Source organism: Ursus arctos, unplaced genomic scaffold (assembly GCF_023065955.2).
Source record: "Ursus arctos isolate Adak ecotype North America unplaced genomic scaffold, UrsArc2.0 scaffold_30, whole genome shotgun sequence".
NCBI classification, from domain to species: Eukaryota; Metazoa; Chordata; class Mammalia; order Carnivora; family Ursidae; genus Ursus; species Ursus arctos.
The window spans coordinates 20547116-20571139 of record NW_026622986.1 but is presented as its reverse complement, the minus strand read 5'-3'; the positions used below and the strand labels follow the sequence as shown (position 1 = coordinate 20571139).

At 42.6% G+C, this 24024-nt stretch overlaps 1 protein-coding gene across 3 annotated transcripts in view; it reads left to right on the top strand.

Annotated features, from left to right (window-relative positions):
• The first annotated feature begins 10362 nt into the window (after positions 1-10362).
• CACNB2 (calcium voltage-gated channel auxiliary subunit beta 2) overlaps positions 10363-24024 on the top strand; it is a 367594-nt gene continuing 353932 nt past the window's right edge. For 2 of the 3 annotated variants that reach the window (XM_057304584.1, XM_057304580.1), the window contains exons 1-2: positions 10363-10525; positions 19414-19506. In XM_057304584.1, the coding sequence (XP_057160567.1) occupies positions 10406-10525; positions 19414-19506 (213 nt within the window). In that variant the 5' untranslated portion in view covers positions 10363-10405. The other variant, XM_057304581.1, reaches the window with a different exon arrangement.

Here is a 24024-nt window from a genome sequence, read left to right as displayed (position 1 = left end):
GGTCAACTTCAGGGTGTGTGTATTTTGGCATATGTTTTAAAAACACTGCATCTGTACGCTAGCAGACTCATCACGGTGAAGAAAAGGAACGACAGTAATAGACTCTAACTTCGAGTTCACATATATTTGCTTTTCTTAGGAATCCAAGCAGGTAGTCTACGATCCTCTTGAACAGCCCTGGGCAGCCCAGATATGATGCAAACTACACATGTGATGACATAAGAGATTTAAAAGGTTTTAGTCGCCATATTCATGTATTTATTTTTAAAGATTTTATTTATTTATTTAAGAGAGGGAGAGAGCTAGAGAGAGCACGAATGGTGGGGAGGAGCAGAGGGAGAGGGAGAAGCAGACTCCCCTCTGAGCAGGGAGTCCGATGCAGGGGTTCGATGCCAGGATCCTGAGATCATGACCTGAGCTGAAGGCAGACGCTTCACCGACTGAACCACCCAGGTGCCACCAGTAGCTATATTTAAAAAGTAAAAAGAAACGGGAAATTAATTTTAATAATTCGAATAATTTAAATAACATTTTATTTAACCCTACATATTCAAAATATATAATTTCAACATACAGTCAATATAACATTCTTAATGAGATAGGTTTAGTCTTGGACATTACTTTGGTTTAAAAACATTTAAATGTGGCACTAGCTACATTTCAAGTGCTCAGGAGGCTAGCGGCTACTGAGTTGGGTCGCAAAGCTCTAGTGTGTTTGCTTTTCCCCCAGAGCCGTTAATCCGCTGAGCTGAGAAGTAGTAGCTGAGACAAGACAGGCACAACTTATCTTCCAGTTCACCAACTGGGGGAGAACCTCCTTTGAAAGACCTTGCTCAGTTTGATACCATCACAATCTAGCTAGGTTACAACTGGCTACTAAGTGCAGAGATCCAGAGAGTGCCTGTTTGTGCACCAAAAGGGAAACTAGAGCAAAGAGAGTTCGTTTTGCTCTCTGGGATGTTTTGTTCATTTCTGGCTGGGGAGGCATAGAGTGATCAAGGAGAAGGTGAAGGGAAAAGAGAAGTATCATAGTAGCAGGGGAGGCGGGGAAGGTGGTGGTGAGAGAGAAATTTACAAAGAGGCATCTGTGTTTGGGAGAAAAATATGATTTTATCTTGGAACTTTTTTTTAAAGCTTTTAGTTATTTGAGAGAGAGAGAGAGCAGGAGCACGAGCGGGAGAGGGGCAGAGGGAGAAGCAGACCCTCCCTGAGCGGGGAGCCTGATGTGGGGCTCGATCCCTGGACTCCGGGACCGTGCCCTGAGCTGAAGGCAGACCCTTAACTGACTGAGCCACCCAGGCGCCTCTGGACGTTTTTAAAAATATATATATATTTTGGGGCACCTGGGTGGCTCAGTCGTTAAGCGTCTGCCTTTGGCTCAGGGCGTGATCCCAGGGTCCTGGGATCGAGTCCCCCATTGGGCTCCCTGCTCCGCTGGGAGCCTGCTTCTTCCTCTCCCACTCCCCCTGCTAGTGTTCCCTCTCTCGCTGGCTGTCTCTCTCTCTGTCAAATAAATACATAAAATCTTGAAATATATATATATATATATATATATATGTAAATATATACTTATTTATTTTTGAGAGAGAGCAAACGGGAGGAGAGGCAGAGGGAGAGGGAGAGAAAGAATCTCAAGCTGACTCCACACTGAGCACGGAGCCCAACACGGGGCTCAATCTCATGATCCTGAGCCAAACCCAAAAGTTGGACATGCAACCAAATGAGCCACCCACGCGCCCCTAAATGTGTGTTTTAAGTGCAGAACTAATACTGTCATGTGCGTACAGGATTTCAAAAATGGAATATGTTATATTCTCCTAGGAGTAGTTAAACAAAAGGGCAACAAATATATCTACCTGTATAGGAAGTTCTATTTCTCACCCCAGTTTGCTACGAGCACTATACAAAACTTTATGAAAATTACATAGTAAAATCATAACACAAAGACAACTATGATAGCGTTAGGTTGGGGAAGGATCTTTTTTTTTGGTCCCATTTCTCAGTTTCCATTATGACTGCTAAGAAAATATTAGGCTGCTCCCAAATATGAGGGAAAGAAGGCTGTTTTTGCTATAGAGTCTTCCTGAAGTCTTACCTGATTGAAGTTTTTTGGATTCATTATTGAAGATCATCATAAAGGTAAAACGTCGAGGAAGCATCCATATGCTTCCTTGTCCACAAAATACATAGACGAGAGGTGAATGATGAAATTCTACATTTTTTTTTTTAAATAAAAGTTCACTTCAGATGGAATACTTCAACCTGTTACTAAACGATTCTGCCCCTATTTTAGGAAGTTCTTGGGAGTCAAATTGTACTTTTTGTTGTTTTGCTGATTCTCATGGTGGCTTATTTTCTTGTGTGTTTTTAATTTTGGAATTTGAGCCCATGCTTATCAAGGCTTTACGACAGAAGTTTCATATCCTTCTGCCAGTGTCCATAGGGCTACCAGAGCCAACTTATACGTGGAGAAGAGAACACCCTGCCCATGGAACTCAGCACTCAGAATTGTTGATGAGGATATACAGAAATTGGAAACTTTGTGCGCTGTTTGTGGGAATGAAAAATGATGGAGCCACTGCGAAAAAGTGTGCTGGTTCTCCAAAAAATTAAAAATAGAATTACCATATGAGCTAGCAATTCTATTTCTGCACACATACCTGTTTCAGACCACTCAGGTGTCTTTCACAAAATGTCACAGGCTGGGTGGTTTATAAACCACAGAAATTTATTTCTCACAATTCTGAAAGATGGAAGAGCCACATTAGGGAGCCAGCATGGTCTGGTTCTGATGAAAGCTCTCTTCTGGGTAGCCGACTGCCGACTTCTTGCTATATCCTCACGTGGCAGAGGGGCAAGCAAACTCTCTTTCAGAACAGCACAAATCCATTCGTGAGAGTTCTGCCCTGATGTCCTAAGGCCCCGCCTCCTAATACTATCACATGGGGCATTAGGATTTCAACATACGGATTTTGGGGAGGCACAGACATTCAGACCATAGCAATTACCCCCCAAAATTGAAAGCAGGGTCCTGAATTTGTACACCTATGTTCATGCAGCATTATTCACAATTGCTAAAATATGGAAGCAACCCACGTATCCATTGACAGATGGATGAACAAAATGTAGTAGGTACATATGATGCAGTACTATTCAGCCTTGAAAGGGAAGGACATCCTGATGCGTGATACAACATGGATGAACTCGGAAGGCATTATGCTAAGTGAAAGAAGTCAGTCACCAAAAGGACAAACCCTGCATGACTATACATTTATGGAGACACCTGGAATAGTCAAATTCATAGGGACAGAAGGTAGAAGAGTGGTTGCTGGGGGAGGGGGATGAGGGAGAATGAGGAGTGATTGTTTCATGGGTATAAGATTTTAGTTTGGGAAGATGAAGAAAGTTCTGGAGAGTCCATGTGGCATTTTCTCGCTCCCTCTCTGCCCCTCCCACTTGTGTACTCTCTCTCTCAAATAAATAAATAAATCTTGGGGAAAAAAGGAAGGAAGAAAATAATATAAGAGCAGAAATTTTAAAAAATAGAAAAGAGAAAAAGAAAATCAATGAAACCTAAAACTTACTTGAGAAGATTGATACAATTGATAAGCCCTTAGCCAGACTAAACAAGAGGAAAGAATGCAGATTATTTTTGGGAAGAAAAAGGAAAATGTCACCGTAGAACCCATAAACATTCAAAGGATAATAAGAATACCATCTTTATGCCAATAAAACTGATAAACTAAGATGAAATGTACAAATTCTTTGAAAAACATGAACTATCAAGGATCAAGAAGAAAGAGATAACCTGACTAGCCCCACATCAATTAAAGGAATTGAATTAATATTAAAAACACAGAAAACTCCGGATCCACTAGTGAATTCTTCCAAATATGCACGAAAGAAGTATCACCAAGTCTATACAAGCTCTCAGACTATAGAACAGGAAGAAACATTTCCCAATGCTGGCCCTCACTTTATGAGGCCAGCACTCCCCTGATATATAAACCAAGATAAGGTAAATTACACCTTAAGAAAGTTAATTTTTTTAAGATTTTATTTATTTGTCAGAGCACAAGCAGGGGGAGCAGCAGGCAGAGGCAGAAGCAGGCTCCTTGCCAAACAAGGAGCCTGATGTAGGACTCGATCCCAGGACCCAGGGATCATGACCTAAGCTGAGGGCAGATGCTTAACCAACTGAGCCACCCAGGAATCCCGAAAGTTAATTTTAAAAGAAAAAAATATGTTTTGAGTAATGAAAGGATCACTAGGCTGGTTAAGGTTGGTTTGATTTATCAGAAGACCTAAAGTAAGAGAAGTTTAAGCAATCTAAATGCTTATTTCTGCCTCACTTATAAGTCTGAAAGTAAGCAGTTCAGAGCTGGTATGGTGGCTCTGTGGAGCCATCAACGACCCAAGTACCTTCCCCCCCCCCGCCGTTGAATTTCAGCATGTGGCTTTTATGCGTCTTCATTGTCTGAAATGTCCACTCACAGCTTAGCTAATACATCCACAATCTGGTCATCAGCTGGAAGGAAGAAGAGGAGTAAGAGGCTTTCTCTCCCTTTTATGGCTACTTCTCAGAAGTACTTCACCACACTTTGCTTACGGTCTGCAGAATGTAGCCACATAGCTACATCCAGCCGCAACGGAGACTGGGAAGCATGTAGTCTTTTATTCTAGCTCCCCGGGTGTCCAGCTGAACACACGGGTTCCATAAAAAAGAGGCACGGACAGCTAGGAATCTCAGCTACGAATACGCTGACTGCTTTGAATATGGAAATTCACATGGGTTTCTTGATAATACAGGTCTCATTAGTCTATAGTCCTCTGACGCCTGAGTGTACCTGTAAGCGTGTATCTCCCATGAAAGAGTTACAGTGATTTGGAAAGAAAAAGCATGAAGGGCCAAAGGCTTTGCCTATAAATGGGACATTCCTAACAAAAGAATGAGGCCATAGGAGAGCAAACAAGTTGGATATTTTTCATTATGAATGGTCTGCCCATCCCCTTACCGTCCAACTCTACCGTCTACTGTACTGAATTTCTTCACCTTCTGGCTTTGTATTTTCTGTTTGTTTTGCCTGGAACATTTTTTTCCTGATCTTTTAAATTCTCTCCCATAATATTTTGCACTCAAGTGCCTCATAGTTTATCTGGATCTTGCCGATGCCACTGTAGTTCCGTAAGTAGAGAAGCCATATCTTGTTCAATGCTATCATCCTTATTGCTCTGGGTTAGACCAAGTGCTTGTGCGCACACAGACACACAGACACACACACACACACACACACACAGCCTGGCGTAATGACACTTGTGCTATTCATACCCATTCGTGAGATCAAGTTTATTTCTAGTAAGTACGTTATTATAGTTAGAACGTGCAAGCAAAAGAAATACATAAGTCTGTTTCTCTAACCAAAAATCCAGCCTTAACCTGTGTCGCCTTTGAAGTACACCAGACAGACAACTTGTTGAACTAAAAACGAGTCTCAGAGGTGGGGTTTTGGAGTTGTGTGGTGAAGTCTTGTCACTCATGAGCTATTCAAGCTTGGTTAAGTCAGTCTCTGCTCACTGTTACTCAGAATCCACTCTTTTCTTTCTAAGGCACATGACTGGGCTGTGTTTCTCAACTTGTCTAATAGATTTTTCACATGACAGAGTTCTAGACAATAAAATCTAAATGGAAGTGATGTCGGCCATCTTTGTGGAGGGCCAGTAAAAACATCCAAGCTCCACGGCAGATCCTGCACCCTCCGTTTTCTTCCTTCTGACCAGCACAGATGGGAACAACCGTGGTGACATTGGGAGCCACATTCTGAATAGGATAGACAGTCACTCAAGACTTGGTTCCTAAATGTCATCATGAAGCAGAACTCCTTCAGATGGTGAACGACCACCCCAGTATCAAAGGGGATACATTTTTTGTTCTCTGATCCACAAAATATTTAAGATGTACTTGTTACAGGGACGCCTGGGTGGCTCAATAGGTTAAGTGTCTGCCTTTGGCTCAGGTCATGATGCCAGGGTCCTGGGATCTAGTCCCGCATCGGGCTCCTCACTCAGTGGGGAGCCTGCTTCTCCCTCTGCCTCAGCCCCTCCCCACCCTGCTTGTGCTCTTTCTCTCTCTCTGACAAACAAAATCCTAAAAAAAAATGTACTTGTTACAGCAGTTGGACTTATCCTAAGGAACATAGGGAATAGTAATATCTAATTCATAGATGAGATGAAGCATATAAATTCTTAGAACAAAACCTGGCACCTTGTATGTAAACAGAAGTACCAGTTTTTGTAACAGGGTTTAGATGAGAAATAACAAATGAATGTGCTTTATAAACTAAAAAAGTGCTATAGAATATTAGATACTCCAAAGTTCTGTCTCCTAGGTAGTTCTAAGAACTCATGAAATCTTATTACTTCCATGAAGCCTTTTCTTTGGAAATGAAATTAAGGTTTCCCCGACCTTTTGCCTATTGTAGTAATCTTTCACTACACACACACACACACACACACACACACACACACCCTCATACTGGGTTTGCTTGCATCTTTCTGTGCTATTAAATAACAATTTGTAATTCACGACATTCATTTTATAGTGTAAGTTTACAAAAAGCTGATGTTACCTTAGTGGAGTGCATCATACCTAAAGTTCAGTCAGTGGCCAATACAGGTATATCCTTATGAAAATGCTCTAAATAAGGACAGAGATCCAGAACCGTAATGCAGTAAAAAATGATTTACTAAGTAAAATGAAAAAAATCACACATGGTGCTTATCTGTCCCAGAGAGCTCTTACTCCAAGGTTTTAAACATAGTCACAAATCTGCAAGCGAGAGAAGAGTAAAGTAATTGTAATCACTGTTTCTCCCACTCGGAGGGGAAAAAAACCCAACTCTTAAACTTCTGGCTTCTTTGGCCAGTGTTTCTTACTGGCCCCCATTGTCCTTTCAGAACATTAGTAATGTCCATAATATGCTGGTCCATTCCGAGGTCTAAGGAGCACGGTGAAGTTTACATACAGCTTGAACAAATTAGTCATCTGCATGTGAATGCCTCCACTGATGATTGCACATCCATTATTGCTAGAGTGCGTCTGCAGAGCTGTTAACTTGGAAAAGAGTTAGGCTTTACTTATCAAATTTTAGCATTCATCTGTGGCTTTTAAAAAACTGCAAAAGTCAAGGTATGTTAAAAACAACACTGACCATGATAAAAGGTATCCATAATAAGCTTCTCAAACCCTTTTTATAAAAGATTTTATTTACTTATTTTGCCAGGGGGGGGTAGGGCACAGAGGGAGAGTGAGAAGCAGAAGTAGACTCCCCGCTAAGCAGAGAGCCTGACACAGGTGGGGCTTCCTCCCAGGACCCTGGCAGACACAACCGACTGAGCCACCCAGGTGTCCCTCTCAAACCTTTTTCTATCTATATTTATTCTGACATTTGTTTCCTTTTTCAGGTAGGGCTAACATTGCCTTACATTTTATTTGAAACCTTTAAAAAGCAGACTAGAGTCTATTACTGTTCAATACACTAATTAAAGTGGCACAGGTTATAAAGAATTAATATTAATATACTTTCAAGGGAATCATGATTAGGTAAATGTCTTCCTATGTTAGAACTTGTAAAGTTGTATGCTATGTTTTAAGACACGTGAAGACAGATCATTCATTCATTCATTTATGCAACTTATGTTTTCAGGCTTCCTCTAAGTGCCCGACACCACGCTCAATGCTAGGGATACTAAAATGAGTAAGACACAATTGGTTGTTCTCAAGAAACTATGAAGTGGAGGAAAGAAACATAAAAACAGAGTTTGGTATCATAAATTATATACTGGATCACACATGAACATTTAGTTCAAATTTTACTTGCCCTTTGGCTCTAAGTATTATTAAAAATTATTTTCAAGGTTGTTTTGCTATGTTGTGATCTCTTTAAAAATGTGATGAAAGATAAAATTCTATTTCCCAGATGGTCATAATTGAAAATGAATGCACATATAATTAAGTATACTCTAAGAAATCACACAGATGTCTTGGGAAAACACTAAGTTTCATCAAACTGGATGTTTTTAAAAACCATGTTAGAATCCATCCTTCCTCCTTCCATCCCTCCCTCCCTCCCTTCAACAGTGTGTATTGATTGGTTTCTAAGTGCTTATTAGCTAGACTGTAAGCCCCCAGAGACATGGTTTTTGTTGTCTGTATTCTTCCAGTGGCACACAATGAAAGCTTGAGATACACTTTATTGACTGACTATTGAAAGAATGCAGGGCAGCTTGCCAAATTCTGAATGTGCCCAAATGAATATGAGTGGCTCCTACTCACACAGAGCTTCCAGTCTAATAGAGAACTAGACTTAATGTTATCCCTGAAATTTGAACACCTCCTCAAGAAAACAGTTTTGTTAAATGAACAGACCCAGGAGGAGGGTGATACCATCTGAAGATCATGAAGTTAAAATAGACAATAAATCCAAAATGTCAAATACAATATCTTTTGCAATTTTTGTATATACATGCATGCATATATACATGAACACATATAAAAACATTGCTGCCCCCCCCCCCAATTCTTAGCCAGGGTTTTGGGGAGGCTTCCAGCCATGGCTACAAAGCAAAGCATGCCCTCTCCCTTGTCACCTGGCCGCTTACCCACATCCTAACCAATAGCCTCCCAGCTTCCCAGTCTGTTGTTTTTCAAAATGTCACATTATTATTATCATCATCATCATCATCATCATCATCATCATCATCATCCAATACTTCAGTGCTTCCACTTGACGTTCACTAAAATTTAAGTAAAAATGACCATTTTAGGGGCGCCTGGGTAGCACAGTCGTTAAAGCGTCTGCCTTCGGCTCAGGGCGTGATCCTGGCGTTCTGGGATCGAGCCCCACATCGGGCTCCTCCGCTGGGAGCCTGCTTCTTCCTCTCCCACTCCCCCTGCTGTGTTTCCTCTCTTGCTGGCTGTCTCTCTGTCACATAAATAAATAAAATCTTAAATAAAATGACCATTTTAACATCAAAGATTAGGAAAATCAGTGACACAATGGATATGCCTAAATTTTTAACCTTACCCAAACCTGTTCTTTCAGCCTAAAAGTAGCATATGGTGGAGATAGGTTTAAGCTGCTGATCTTTGAGAAGAACAAGGACTGTGTCCCACAGTAACTTCATATACCATGGCAAAATATAAAAGGCAGTTGAAGCCCTATTGGTGTAAATTTCTGTATGTATATTTCAGCACACAAAACCGTAGACGTCCTATTGTTACAAAACAACACTGATGCCTGGAAGACTGGTTCTACGGAGTTTCCCTGTAGTAACAGTCGTTGAAATAAGAGGCACCCTCTAATAGAAAAATGAATCTTCATAGGAATATCTAAACGGAGGGCTAAGTGAAATGTTCCTGCTATGTCCACTACTCTCTTTACCAAGAACGCAGGATAGTAAAGAAGGGCTTATTTTGCCCAAAAGGTGACAAAAAGACTTCTCCACTTTGTAGAAAAAGCGCACTCCGCGAGGAAAGCAGTGCTGTTTAGCAAAGAGCAAGAGTCAGGAAAGAAAAACTTCGGACTGGGGTTGGGAAGGGGTGCTTTTGGACCTCGCAGAGGAGGCCAGCTGCAGATTCGGGCGGGACCGCCACGCTCAGGTCCGCAGCCCCACGTCTACTCTTTCTCCCCATTACTGCCACCATCAAGTGCCTTCCACGGCTGCCGGGATGTGCCCGGCAGACGCCCGGTCCCGGGGGCCGCCGGAGGCCTCCACAGATTTCAGACGTGCAGTTTAGGAACGGAGCCCGGGCGATCTCCGCCGCTCCCGCCTCGCTCCCGCCCGCGGGCTGCCAGGCTTCCCGCGAGGTGTTTGGGGAGCAGGGGGAGCCGAGCCAGGCAGCCCGAGCGAGGACGCTCCCGGGCGCAAGGCCTCGCTTTCGTGGCTTTGAAAACTTTCCAGCGCGCGTGCCACGGCGACGCGCAGCGGCTGGGCCGGAGCCCACGCGGCCCGCGCCTCCCGCGGGGAACTTTTCGGCGCTCGGCTGCCTTGTCACTCTCGCTTTCCGACGCGCCTCCCCCTGGGCTCGCGCTCCCCGAGCTCCCTCCCTCCCTCCCGGCGAGGACCTTCCCCGGCGCCCGCGGCTCCCGTCCCCGCCGCCGCTCTGCGCTCGCCCTACCCCGCCGGCCGGCCGCGAGCCCGCGCCGCTGCCGCCGCCCCGCTGCCCCGCGTCTCGCTTTTCAAAATGGCCCGGCCCCGTCCCGCGCCCTGAGAGCGGCGAGCGCGGCGCCGAGCCCCGGGCGGCCCCCGGAGCGGGGAGCAGGCAGCGCGGAGCGGGGGGCGGGGGAGGGGAGGAGGGGACCCGCCGCGAGGGGCTGGCTGCTAGCTTCGAGCCGACTTTTCGCCAATGGTCCAAAGCGACATGTCCAAGTCGCCTCCCACAGCGGCGGCGGCGGTGGCGCAGGAGATCCAGATGGAACTGCTGGAGACCGCGGCTCCCGCGGGGGCGCTCGGAGCGGCCGCACAGGTAGCGAGAGCGCCGCGCCTTCTCCTTTCTTTGTGAGCAGCCGGGGCGCCGACCTCCGGCTCTCCCGGCGCCTCCTCCGCTAGGATCCCCCGCCTCTGCCGCTCCCTCCTGCCTGGGTCTCCTCCGCCACCTTCTCTCCCCTCGCCTTTTGCCACCCACTTCTCCTCTCCTGGCGCCGGGGACCCTGCCCCTTTTCGCCTGTCCCTGGCTCTTTTGCGGCTTCCATTTTTCTCTGCTTCCGAAAAGCAAGTGGGAAGGGGCGGGGGAGACCTCCCGGTCTTCAGAGGCTGCCCCCGGGCTGCTCGGTCAGCCCTCCTCGCCCCTTCTCGGGAGAGACACATGGAGAGACATGAACCAGGCGAGTGGACTGGACCTGCTCAAGATCGTGAGTCCGGGTGGGCGGGAGGGGCTCGGCTCCCCGCGGCTCTGGCTCCGAAGCCGACCCTTCCGGGCGAGCTCGGAGCTGGGGTGGGAAGGGGGCGTGGGAGAGGGTAGGGGTGGGCAGAGGGGCGTGGGTGGGGGCCTTCGGCCCGGGTCTCCGGGCGCAGCCCTGCCCCCCCCCCTCCACACCTGGGTAGTTGTGCCGCCTTGACAGCTCAGCTCCCCTCGCGCCACTTGCCACCGTTTGCCGGCACCGCTCGTTCCTTTCTCTTAAGAGAGCGAGTTGGGGACGCGAAAGTTTTTATTTTTCCATTTCCCCTGAAATGTTAGCCATTCCAGGGAGCTTCAGGACCACCTTCCTCTCCGACGAGGATTAGCGGTTTCTGGAAAAATTCCGGTTTGCTGCTCGGTTGTGAAATAGGAGATGCCAGTTGTAGGCGTTGGGCAATGATAAGGTGGTGGCTTTTACGTAAGGCTTTGGCAGGTACAGTTTGGATTACAGACACCTCCAGGTCTCAGCGGTAAGGAGTCTCTCAACTTTTATCGTAGCAGGGAAATGACTTACGACTCCTAGCTGTGGGGCTGCTTGGCAAGTGCTGTGAAGAGGTTAGGGTTATATTTCAAGCATCATTTTGGAGAAATATCTCTATGCTTAGCGATATGGGCTTGTTGATTTCAAGCCTACATTTGCTAGATTGTAAATGTGGTGATGACATATTTCTATATTTACAAAAAACTTATAAATGTGTTATTTATATATTTTATATTTAGAGAGAGAGATAGCATGTTAGAGTAATATTTCCTGTAGCAAAGGGGGCAGGAGTAGGACACCGTAATAAAGGTTACAAATGTTTTGTTGCCGTTGTTGTTTTGATAGGGGATGGAAACTGCTCCACATATTTTGATACTGTTAATAATGGTCGTTCCATTGGCATTATCATGGAGCTTTAGTGAACATTCTTTAACCACTAGGAAATAACCTTGCTAACTAAAAACACATAATTCACTTTGATTTGAGATGGAGGAAAAATGTAGAAACCAAGAAGTTGTGTAATCAGAAACCCGTTTCTTTCATAGGGTTAGGACAGGTAGATTTTAGTCGCCCTTGGGCTGTTCAGCTGCTGAACCAGAGGGGGGACATGTAACTAATCACCTACATTTCCATCTAGTTTCTGCCAGGGGACCTGAATTCTTACCAACACATGTCACATTTGTTCTAGACTCCTGATTTTATCTAGACACTTAATCAGGTTAGATGAGAGTAAGAAATGTACTCAGAGAACTCTCTTATTCCAGGGCGAAGGTCTTGGTAGAAGAAAGGACTCTTAGACCCCCCTTTTCCCCTTTGATCTTCCTTCAGGGATTTTTTTTTTAAGCTTTTATTCTTATGATAAAAAGAGTTCCTGAATTCCTGGAGATCAAAGTTAAGGCTGACGAAAGCATGACTGCATTTAGATAAGAAATACTAAATTCACTTAGCAATTTATTAAGTCAACAAATATTTGTTGTTAACTGCAATGTGGAAATGATTCAGATGTGAGGAGACACCACTGCTGTCTTCAACGAACTGATATTCCAGTAGCTGCCAGTGTGACACCTGTATGACAATTGTCTGGCAGAGGTAAGAGAAGTACTGAATCTCACATGGTTTCTAAGCAGTAAAGATCACAGACATTCTATGCGGCATAATCTGTAAGGACTTCATAGAAGAGGTGGCTTTTGAGAAGAGATTCAAAGGATGGGTGAGATTTGACCAGAGATTGTCAGAGAGATGGTAGGAGCCATACAGGAAGTAGAGTCAAAGAACTTATAAGTCTTCTAACATATTTCTCATGTGTAGCTTGAAGAGAGTACGGAAAGGTACAGATTGGGCATAGTTAGACATAAGACTGACAAGGCAATTTGAGGCCACATCTTGGAGGTGTTGGAACCAGCAGTGTAAGGAATGATGGAGAACCATGGAAGGGGTTCAACCAAGGAGTTGCATAACAGCTCATTCAAAAGATTCACCTGGGAATGTTCTGGAAGGTATTTTAGAATTTCAGGAGGCCAGAGGTGGAGCTGCCAGACGGGAGATTGGTCTAACAGTTTGGACAAGAGAAAATAAGGCCTAAACTGAAAGGAGAGGAAAGATAATGGATATGACAGGCCCATGCATGGGACATTTCAAAGACTCAATGCAGAAATTGGCAAGTGAGGGCATAAATACACGAGAGACAGGAAAAAGGGAGGAAAGGCTGTTATAAGCAGGTTAGAGTTATAAATATTCAGCTGCATCCCCCTCCATGTCCTTGCTTTCTCTACCTTCCAAAAATGAAAGCAGTTTTCCTTGAATTGTGTTTATATCACCTCGATTATTTGAGGGAAACATTGCCATGTTTATTTTATATCTAATAAATCATGGCATCACAGGGCTGTGAGAACTTGGCGAAGGCATCTATTCCATCTCTCTGGGCGGGACAGGACAGCAGTAAGACCGCCTGTAAAGGGGGGCCGTCTCAGGAGCATCCCCCTTTTTTTGTGATACTGAGTAATACTTCGAAATGGAAATTTCACTTGCAAATGGTGTCTCTAAGCAATCTTTGGTTTTAAGAATTCTTTCTGTTTTACCTCTGGATTTCATTACAAGTTCCCTTTGAACAAAGCAAAAGATGTAGATTCACAGACTGCCCATTTTCCTTTTTTATGTTAATTAATCCTGCCTAGGGATGGGGCACCCTCCTCCATTCAGCCCTTTCCCTCCAGCACACTGTCATAAACAACATGAATATTATTTCTGATGTGTGAGAGGCGAGTTGGCAACCTCAGCACAAATTCTTGTAAGTTCTGATTGAAGCAGATTGCATTGCTTTTTCGGCGACCTGCAGAACAGCTGCAGCGCAAATTCGGACACAGTCTACCTCCAAAGTCAGGGTGCTAATTTCATATTCTCCCTCGAGAGCTCCAGATCTGCGTTGCCCACTACTGGCGCCACGAGCCATCCGTAGCCTGAACTGAGATGTGCTGTACATACAAAATACACACCAGATTTCAGACTCAATATGAAATCAAGAATATACAACATCTCATTAATCATCCTTACATTGAAGACAGGTTGCCATGATCACATTTTGGATATATTGAAGTCAGTAAAATATATCGTTGCAATTAGTTTCACTTGTTGCTGTTTCCCTTTTTAATATGGCTACTAGAAAATTTCAGTGACACGTGGCTTGCATTATATTTCTGTTGGACAGCATTTGTCTAAGATGGTAAATCTCTGGGGAGTGGCATTGATGGTGTATGGAGGCTGCGTGGATAGGAAGCAGGTGGGAGGGATTGAGAGTAGGATGGAGACACAGGTGGGGATGGACAAGAAACAAGAGCTGTATCTCAGCACGTTAGGCCTCAAAGAGACTGTACCCAGCACCTCTAGCCACACCTGAAAATGAACAGACAGTAACCAGAGGTCCTGTTTGTTTTGCTCCTAGCAACAGAACCCAGCTGGTCCCACCCCAGCTGAGTTTGCCAGATGCTTCTCAAGCATGTCGTAGTAATACAGCCTGGTAATGGCAACATCCTGAATCATTGCAGCAAGGATCTTTATCTAAAAAGAGCAGCAGCGGTTCTCCCATGGCTTTTGAGCCACATCAGTACAGTTTTCCAGAAACAACTTGTAGGTCCGAGGTACAGCTCCAAACATCTTTTGCAGTCGCCAAACATCATGATCACGGATCTTGTGTTTTATGTTTTGCTAGAGCCTTCACTAGAACCCCCGTCCCTTTCCTCTTGAATGGTTTTTTTGTTCTGGTGTTGCATGGGAGAAATTTTAAAACATGCCAATCAGAATTTCCGAGTGTGTTTTAAAATGTGAAATGTAATATCTGATTGAGCGATGCGAGGTTCGGTTGGTCTTGTAGATTTTATGTCTCTTTCCTTTTTGTCTTTCCTTTAGTGGGAAGACTTAGTCTACCTGTTGCTGGATTTAATTCCATTGAATTATACAATTATGTAGCTTTGGTCCTTTCAAGAAAAGCTGAGCAAAATGTGTTAACCCTGTAGGGGGTGATGGCACTCTTTAATTTCACAGTGACAGGGAGTTAGGATTCGTTAAGACACCACCACAAATCACTAAGTCTGTCTCAGGGTTCTTTCCAGGCCTGCCCTGGGTAGCTTACGAAAAGAGCAAAGTTGGTCCCAGGCCTTCTCCTGCCCTCCATGCCCTTGGAATTTCCCACTAGACATTTCTCTGCTTCCTGGCCTTGTCCCTCTTTCCTTCTCTACCTCCAAACCCCTCCCCCCGCCCAAAGAGTTCTATTTATGCTGCCTCTTGATTCCTTTCTGCTTTTGTGTAAACTGATCCATATTGAAAAGAACTTATGCCCTACCTCCCTTTTTCTACGGAGGGAATCTCAATTACTTCACTCCAAGTAAAGGATCTGACAACCCCGTTCATACTGAGCTATCAGTAAATAGGAGATTTAATGTCTGATTTCTCTCTGGATTGTTCTGGCTGCGTTTGTCCGCAATTCAAAGGGATAAATATCAATGAATGCTAATCGAGAGGGATGGAAACTAATTTCAGGTATCAGCATTATGCTCATGGGGAGCAATTTGTAGGGAGGAGAACTGTCACCCTATCTATCAAGCATGGAAACAGCATCATTCTTCAAGCTGTCCCCAGAGTCTGCCAAGCCAACCCTGTGTGCATGGCTGGACTCAAATCTCCAGCTGACTGGCAACTTCTAAAATTAACTACTATTGTCCATTTCAACTCTACAGAAATTAGATTTCAATTACCTGTGAAATATAAACATTTATGTGCTGATTTTAAAACTGCAGTCCAGTTTCAAAACATTTAGTATCAAGGAAGACATTCATCTACACGGAGCTAATATTTAACCTCATGGGGAATGTCGGATATCATTTTAATAAGTCACTTATGTATTTGTGGAAATTTCTTAAATTTTTTTTCTCTAGTTTCTGAAATCTGACTTAGCTTGGTTGACGTTTTAGGAGAAGTAAAAGAATTTCAGTTTACGTTTTTCTTTTTCTCCTTTTCGCTATGGTGACATAATTTGTTTTCATGAAGCTTCGTAGAACTAATACGAAAGGAGTAGAAATTAGTGGCTTTTCGGACTGTGCTCCAAGACAGACTTGGGGTCTGCATGTGTCAGGGAGAGTATTACGGGTTACACTTTGCACGCTGGCCAAACCCAAAGTCCCTTTCTCCTCTGCCTTTTACTTCCTGAAATCTGGGTGACTCTGATTGTGAACCGTTTCATATATTGGGTGTTCATATATTTAGTGTTGCTAAAAAAATATTTAGAAAAACCACTGGTCCTAAAAGAAGCTGCATTTGAAGTAGCCCCTAAACTATGGAAACTATACTTCTTTTCCAAATTGAGTCAAGTAAATATTTGAATAATTAATCTTTTCTGTCTTTTTCCATTTGGGGAAGATTTGGCCTTTACTTTTCTTCCTTCCTTCCTTCCTGCCTTCCTTCCTGCAGATGAAACACACTAGTCCTTGGTTTTCAAGGATTTAAAGTAACTAAAGAACAAGTAATTCCAGCAAGATGGACTTAATTTTAAATATGCATTGGATCAAAGGAAACTTTGTTTTGTAATGGTAGTATAAATTTTCACTAACATTTTTTAAAGTACATTGAAATGGACTGTATTAGCTTTCCAAAAGATGCTTTAAATTTTTTCCCCTTGATCTTGGATATTGTTATAAAAAACGTTAAAAATTAAAAAGGAGACCATGGAAGAGAGATGACTGTGGAAATTAGAAAGAACAGAATAGAGGTGTCATTCAGCATATCTATTTATTTTAGCTCTTAATAAATATAATACATAATTAATAAGGAATTTGCTACCACACTATTTAGACAGGAACAAGTTAATACTTTGAAATAAGCATTCCCTATAAATTTAAGTAATTAAAGCACAGCATATTTTTTTCAAAATTATCACCAGTTTGCATGGGATTCAGCCATAGTTTTGTTTGTTTGTTTGTGTTTTTTGCTTTTTTTTCTTTCCTGTGCGAACTGTGCCTTAGTGCAGCTGAAAACTCTGATAATCTAACATATATACGTAGGTAGGTGTTTTACACGTAACTGAGTGCACCCGAAGTAGTGTTTATGAATAGTATTCCTAGGGGCCTGGAAAAATTAACATACATTTAAAATTAAGCACTTTTTAAATGTGTCTAATTTCTTGCAGAGCCCTGTCTCCTCCTCTAGGACCGAATGTCTTAAATATTGTGTGGTTTTCACAGTGCCTGTTGTACATTTGTAAGCACCCGCGAAAAAGCTTACACACCAAAGCAGCTGAATAATAAAACATATTTATCACGAAAAATCTGAAGCAAATGACGACGATAGCATTTCAGATTCTCTTTCCACCCATTTCAGAATGGTACCGGAAAGACGCATCGCGATGGAGTAAGATTATATTTTGTCTTTGTTCTCAAAGACAATTTAGGTTTCTCATGAAGAAAAATAGTGTGTTTAAAAAAGAAAGAAAAAAGAAAAATAGTGTGTTTAACATATAAGCTTGCCCCTCCCCCACCAAGAAACATTTTAGGCCTTAAACAAGCGCTTTCAAAGGTAATAAGTCTTTTTCCGTGTGCAGTAATATAAAAAATATTTTTAATTTTGAAGAACTTTTCATGCTTTATTTTCATGTTCTTAAGCTTTGGAAGACACTTCTGTCCAAACCTTTATATAATAATTGGAAAAGGAAGAACGCTCTTGAAAGAATGTTATTTTTCAACAGTTTACTGAATAATGTTTACATAAGTAAGAAGAATAAGCTGCTAAGTGAGGAGAACCTTGTATGATCCACTGTGAAAGCCCAGCCTAGGTTGTCTTTCCTTTTATGAAGTTGAGAGTTAATTAAATGCCATGGAAACACATTTGTATTATATAAATCCCGTAGATACTTGAAAGAGAACAAACATGGTCAAGAAAAATTTTTGCTTTAAGATTATACTACCCTCTCACTGATTGCAAAGCCATCTAAGTTACTCATAACACAAATGTTTGTAATAGATCTTAGTTTGCCTAAGTGCCCCATATACCATGGTTTATAAGATACTTCTTTTTTTTAATGAAAACCATCTGTGTATATCAAATATAACAGTATTTTCAAAACCTGAATACAGTAATTTAAAAAAAGTAACTTTTGTGAATGCTGATAATCTCATGAAGTCTCTTCGAGCCTAGGCATTCTCAACATGTTACGTACCTCACCCCAACTTTACCCCCCTCTTCCGATCTGTATGTGGATATTACTTTTAAAAAGATTATTCTGAGCCCTTATCGTATACTAGGTCTTATTCTAAATGCTGTAAGTCTGTTATCGCATTTAATACTTAACCCTGCGAGGTAAGTAGCAATATCCCCATTTGAAGGATGAGAAGACTGGTGTTTGGAGGAGTTAAGAGACTTGCTCACGGTCTGCTATGGCAGGATTCCAGCCAATATGCATTGAACTGTAAAGCTCGGTTTTGAGCTCTTTGTCAATTATATGTTAATGTCCAATATTTGCAACAACTCTACCTATGCCTGGAATTAAACAGAGATTGATGCATACTTTATTTTTAGTGCTCTGAGTGTAAACTGTAGATATAATAGAAAAAGCAAGTTCATTTGCATACATTCATGCTTGGCTCAATTCTGTTATTGAAGCAAATGGTCTTACTTTTAACATCCTGTTCTTAAATGCTTGTCTTGTTATTATTCCATAAAATTTATTTCTCTCGCAATCTCAGCAAAATGAGTAAGTGCTTAAAAAGCCAGATTTTCATATCACATTCAAACTTTACAACAATGGACCAGATATTTTTAGGAGGCATTTTCATTTCGTCTAGTTCACTACCGCTTACAGAGCTCTTCCACCACTTCTGAAAGCAGTCTCTAGACTCATACAATCATGTGAGGAATTGGCACCATGTTTTCATTCGTGTTCCATGTAGACCTCTGTGTGTGTGTGTGTGTGTGTGTGTGTGTGTGTGTATTTCAAGGAAATCAGAATTCATATTATACAGTATTCTTCAGCTACCATATTGTTCTTACAAGTACCTGTGGGATTAGAAATTAAAACATGAAAAAAAGCAAAAATGGAGGCCCAGTGGCACTGGAAACAGCCTTTCATGACGCGCGAATCTGTTGCATTCATGCTGTCCCAAAGGCTTTGACACATTACCTATTCGCTCACCTTATTGCTGCAGCTCTGTGCTCTCCTGCCCTGAAATGCTTGCTTTTAGATGTTATGTCTTTGGTGGCTTTGCCTCTTGACGACTGATATGCTCACAGATAGCATTACTTGTTTTAATTCAAGAGTTATTAAATGCTTTGTCTAGAAACCTCTTCTCCCTCTAAACTCACTGTTTTGAAATAAATATTTGTGATTCCAGTAATAATTTTCAAATGATGCCCATATGATGGCAATTTATATTTTGTTTTGGTTTTTGAGTTCTCATTGTCTTTTTTTTTTTCTTCTTCTTTTTCTTTTTTGTAGTCATATGGAAAAGGAGCTAGAAGGAAAAACAGATTTAAAGGATCCGATGGGAGCACTTCCTCTGACACTACCTCAAATAGTTTTGTTCGTCAGGTAAGAGAGCTTTTAAATTTCTGGTTTGGAGAAGTATATTCAAATGAATTTAGTTGTTGTTTTTTTTTTTTAAGGTGAGTTTATACCGGTCTTCTTAAGACCTATATGGTATCATTGTACTTACTTTTAGTTGAAGGGAAAAGTGTGCGGTTCCATGTGATAATTAAAATAGTTAAATTTTAAGTGAGACCGTGCAATAATTACACCCTTTCCTGGCAAGTTGGGATTGCCAGGAAAAAGGATTTCTTCATAACAGAATGAGTGAACTCCAGCAGAAATGATTACAGATTTGGGTTTTTGGTTTTTGGTTGTTTTTTTTTTTTTCCCCCCCGGCTGGGGAAGAATAGCTCTCAGTGGTTATGCGCATCGCCAGCTCTGAAATCGAAATACCGGTGTTCTTCTAGCTTGAGTTTTCTTCTTCCCTCTCGGGGTTTGGATGGTAAAAGAGGAAATCGTGTTTGGTCTTGGAGCGTTTGAGGCTACTAAGGTTAAGTAAAGCGCGTGCTGTCTTTGCGGAATAATTTAGATGGCCTTTGGGGACGTAGCCTTTATGCCAGGTAACGCGCGGTGTATCCCTGCACAGCAGTTTGCAGCTGTCCCCCGAACGGTCAGCGTGAGCATTTTCCACATAGGGACATTCCTAGGTGCTCACAGAAAGGACCTGAATTGCCAGAGCAAGAACACAGGCAGCCCGATCCCTGAGGACTAAAGGTTATGCGTCTAGACTGAAGTCCGGTCAGGTGTAGGTGTGTATCTTCGCCCAACACCTCTCGGTGGGGAAGGACTTGCGCAGGACAGAACTTGGTTCCACGGCTGAAGGGACCCCCGGTTTCTGGCTCTTGTGCTCAGAAGTGATTTGGCGGTGACCGCTCCTTCCCCCAAACGGTGGTCAACCGCAAGAGCTGCTCCCTTCTTTTTGGTCCCCACCCTCCCGGTCTCTTCTGGCGTCCCTGCTCCCACACCTCTCCCCCACAGTTGCTTTGCAGCCCCTGAGCGTAAACGCATTCACCTGCTGCACGGGTGGGGATTCTGTTCTTGGCTGGTTGCGCCTCCTTCCGCGGTCCGGACACCGACAAAGAATGGTCCCTCCTCGGCCACCCGTCCCCACCTTGCGATGTCAAGCATGCCTGAGTAGCTGACACGCAGCCGGAAAAATCTTGGTTCTGGTCCATGCCAATTAAGAATTGTTCCAGTGACAGGAAGTTAGAAAAAAAGTTGGTTAAGAAAGAATGGGGCTATTTTGCTAAGAAATATTTAGAAAGAGAAAGGAAGATGGGGAGCCAAGCGAGGCCCAGCCCTGGAGCTATGTTTTAGTGGTGTCAGAAGGAGCTGGGGAGGGTACAAGAGGAGCCAAAGGTGTGTGCGTTGGCCTGATGTCATCGTGGGCAAAATGCAGGCATCATGGTCCTGAGAATGAATGAAGGGTCTTGAGAAATAGTTACTTAGCTTCGGTGAGTCAGTTAAAGGAAAGTTACCCAAGGCCTTTTCGTTTCAAGCATCCATATTTATTCTGCCTCTGGGACAAGAAGATTGAACCAGAGGAGTGAGAATCCACAACCGTGAGTCATCATCTCAGTGCCGAACACTGGAGGACCTGAAGCAGAAAAGATTAAGCTTCTTAGGACCCAGAGTAGTTGTGGCAAAGTCACACAGAACGACAGGCAGCTTGTCGAGATTACGGAGAAAGAAAAACTGATGTTTCAAGGGAGCAAGACACGGTGACTAGAAATTAATGTACAGAGCCCATTATTGCTCCTTTTAGCTGTAAAAATGTCATTTCAAAACAATCGCTGGACTTCATTTTCCAGACGTCTCTGGCTGTGAATTCCCCTTTCGTGGCGTTTTAAGAACTTAATGAAGTTCATTCATTGAGGAGTGATGGCCATACTACATATAAGTGACCTGGAATTTGCTTTCTGTCATGATAACTTCCTTTTGACTTTATGTTCTGGGTGATGTGTGTGAGATTGTGTGCTTGAAACACAGTTATAAATCATAAAGAGAAGGGTGCCGGGTGGCTTAGTCAGTTAAGCATCTGCCTTCGGCTCAAGTCATGATCCCCGGGTTCTCGGATGGAGCTGGGTCAGGCTCCCCACTCAGGGGGAAGCCTGCTTTTCCCTCTCCCCCTGCTCCTCACCCCTGCTCATGCTCTCTCTCTTGGGCTCTCTCTCAAATGAGTAAAATTTAAAAAGTCTTTAATAAAAAAATAATAAAGAGAGCTGTTAAACTACTTACTGTAAATTTAGTATATATTGCCAAAACATATGTGAGCATTTAAGAAGACAAAAAAAAAAAAAATCTATCCTAAAGGTCCATCTCCTTGGAATAAAGCCCATCTCCTTGAATCGCAGCAGAATAAGGAGCTTGCTGTGGCATGGATGGGGGTCATGATTACACAGGCATTGAGAACCCCAAAGTGCCAGCTTCATTCCATCACAGAAGGAAAACCAGTGTCTTTGGCAGGAATGCTGAGTTGAAAACCATAGTTTTCCTTTGATAATTTAATCTCTATTCTGTTTAAAGCAGCTTTCATATTTTGCTGCTATTTGAAAATAAAAGCTTCCTTGACATAGCTAGATATGTAATAGAAATGGTTTCGTCAGAGTGTTTCAAGAAATGTATGGTGGATAGTAACAGTAAGCATATGTTAGATTATTGAATAATCTGGAAGAACATCTTTGAAGTATTTTCTTTTTGTCATAAGTAGACATTTTCTTAGACAAGTGACTGTGTCAGTATATGTTACTTGTCTGTGGCTGGCGCATATGTACAATTGATATGGGAAAAGTAGTCACTGTACGTGGAATCTATTTAAAAACATCTTACAGTTAGATTATATGCCTGCCCTGGAATTAAAAATAATTTCTGTATAACTTTGAAATTTTAGAATTATATTTTTACAAGCATATTATTTGTAAAGACTTTAAGACTATTTGGGAACCACTCGGTACTTTAGAAAAGCTTCAGAGGTTGAAAATGTGAGCATTTCATATAAAAATAATTAAGAATTTCACAAATAAATAACTGACAGAATATCATAGCGCTTGTTAGGAACAGAGTTTTAGCTCCCCCAAGTTCCTATGTTGATTGTATTTGGAGGGTCTGTATGGAGGCAACAAGGCTAAATAAGCTCATAAGAGTGGGGCCATATTCCCTGTAGGACTGGTATCCTTATAAGAGGGAGAGGGAAGGAATATGGACACACAGCACAATAGCCATGGGAGGACGTAGCCTCACTGAGCAGAGAGCCGTCTGCAAGCCAAGGAGAGAGGTCTCAGCGGAAACCCCCCCTGCTAGCACTGTGATCATGAACTTCCAGCCTCCGGAGCAGTCAGAAAATAAATTTCTATTGGATAAGCCACCAAATCTGTGGTTTTGTTTTGGCAGCCGTAATAGACTAATACAGGGGTGGGTGTGTGTGTGTGTGTGTGTGTGTGTGTGTATATAATTGAGCTTGAAAACAGGCCTCTTTTTATTTATTTTTTCACTTTTATTTATTTATTTTTTTAAAGATTTTTATTTTATTTATTTGACAGAGATAGAGACAGCCAGCGAGAGAGGGAACACAAGCAGGGGGAGTGGGAGAGGAAGAAGCAGGCTCATAGCGGAAGAGCCTGATGTGGGGCTCGATCCCAGAACGCCGGGATCACGCCCTAAGCCGAAGGCAGACGCTTAACCGCTGTGCCACCCAGGCGCCCCTATTTTTTCACTTTTAAAGTAAACATTCTTACTGATGTGTAACATATATGCCCCGAAATGCACAAGTCATAAGTGTTCAGTCTGATGAGATTTCATAAAGTAAGCACCCATGTAACTACCACCCAGATCAAGAAACCAGTATCACCAGCACCTGAGACTTCCCCTTTTGACCCTTCTCAATCATTTGTCTTCTCATACCATAAATTCATTTGGACTGTTTTTGGAGTTTTATATAAATAGAATCATTTTGTGTCTGAATTCTTTCACTCAACCTTATGATTGTTATATTTATCTACATTGTTGTGTATGTTGCAGTAATTGGCAAATGTTCTTTGCTGTACAGCATTCCATTATATGAATATACAATTGTTTATCTACCCTACTGTTGCTAGACATGGGGTTATTTCCAGTTGGGGTTATTGAGAGTAATACTGCATACATATTCTTGCATCTACCTTTGGTATGCGTTGTTGGTATGGTTTTATGCATTTTTTTTCTACGAATAGAGTGGAATGCTGGGTCCTATGTATGCATATGTGTAACTTGAGTAAACACCACAGGACGGTTTTTCAGAGTGGTTGAACCAGTATGCATTCCCACAAGCAGCGGGAAGAGTCTCAACTGTTTTGAATCTTTGCCAACGCTTGGTATTGTCAGTGTTTCTCATTTCAGTCGTTGTTGTGACAGTGCAGTAATAGCCCATTGTGGTATTAATATCCATTTCCCTGACAACTGAGTCACAATTTACCTGTGCTGGATTTTAGCCCTATGGCTAGTTGACGACAGTTATAACCATTTGTTAGAATATGTTGAAACATA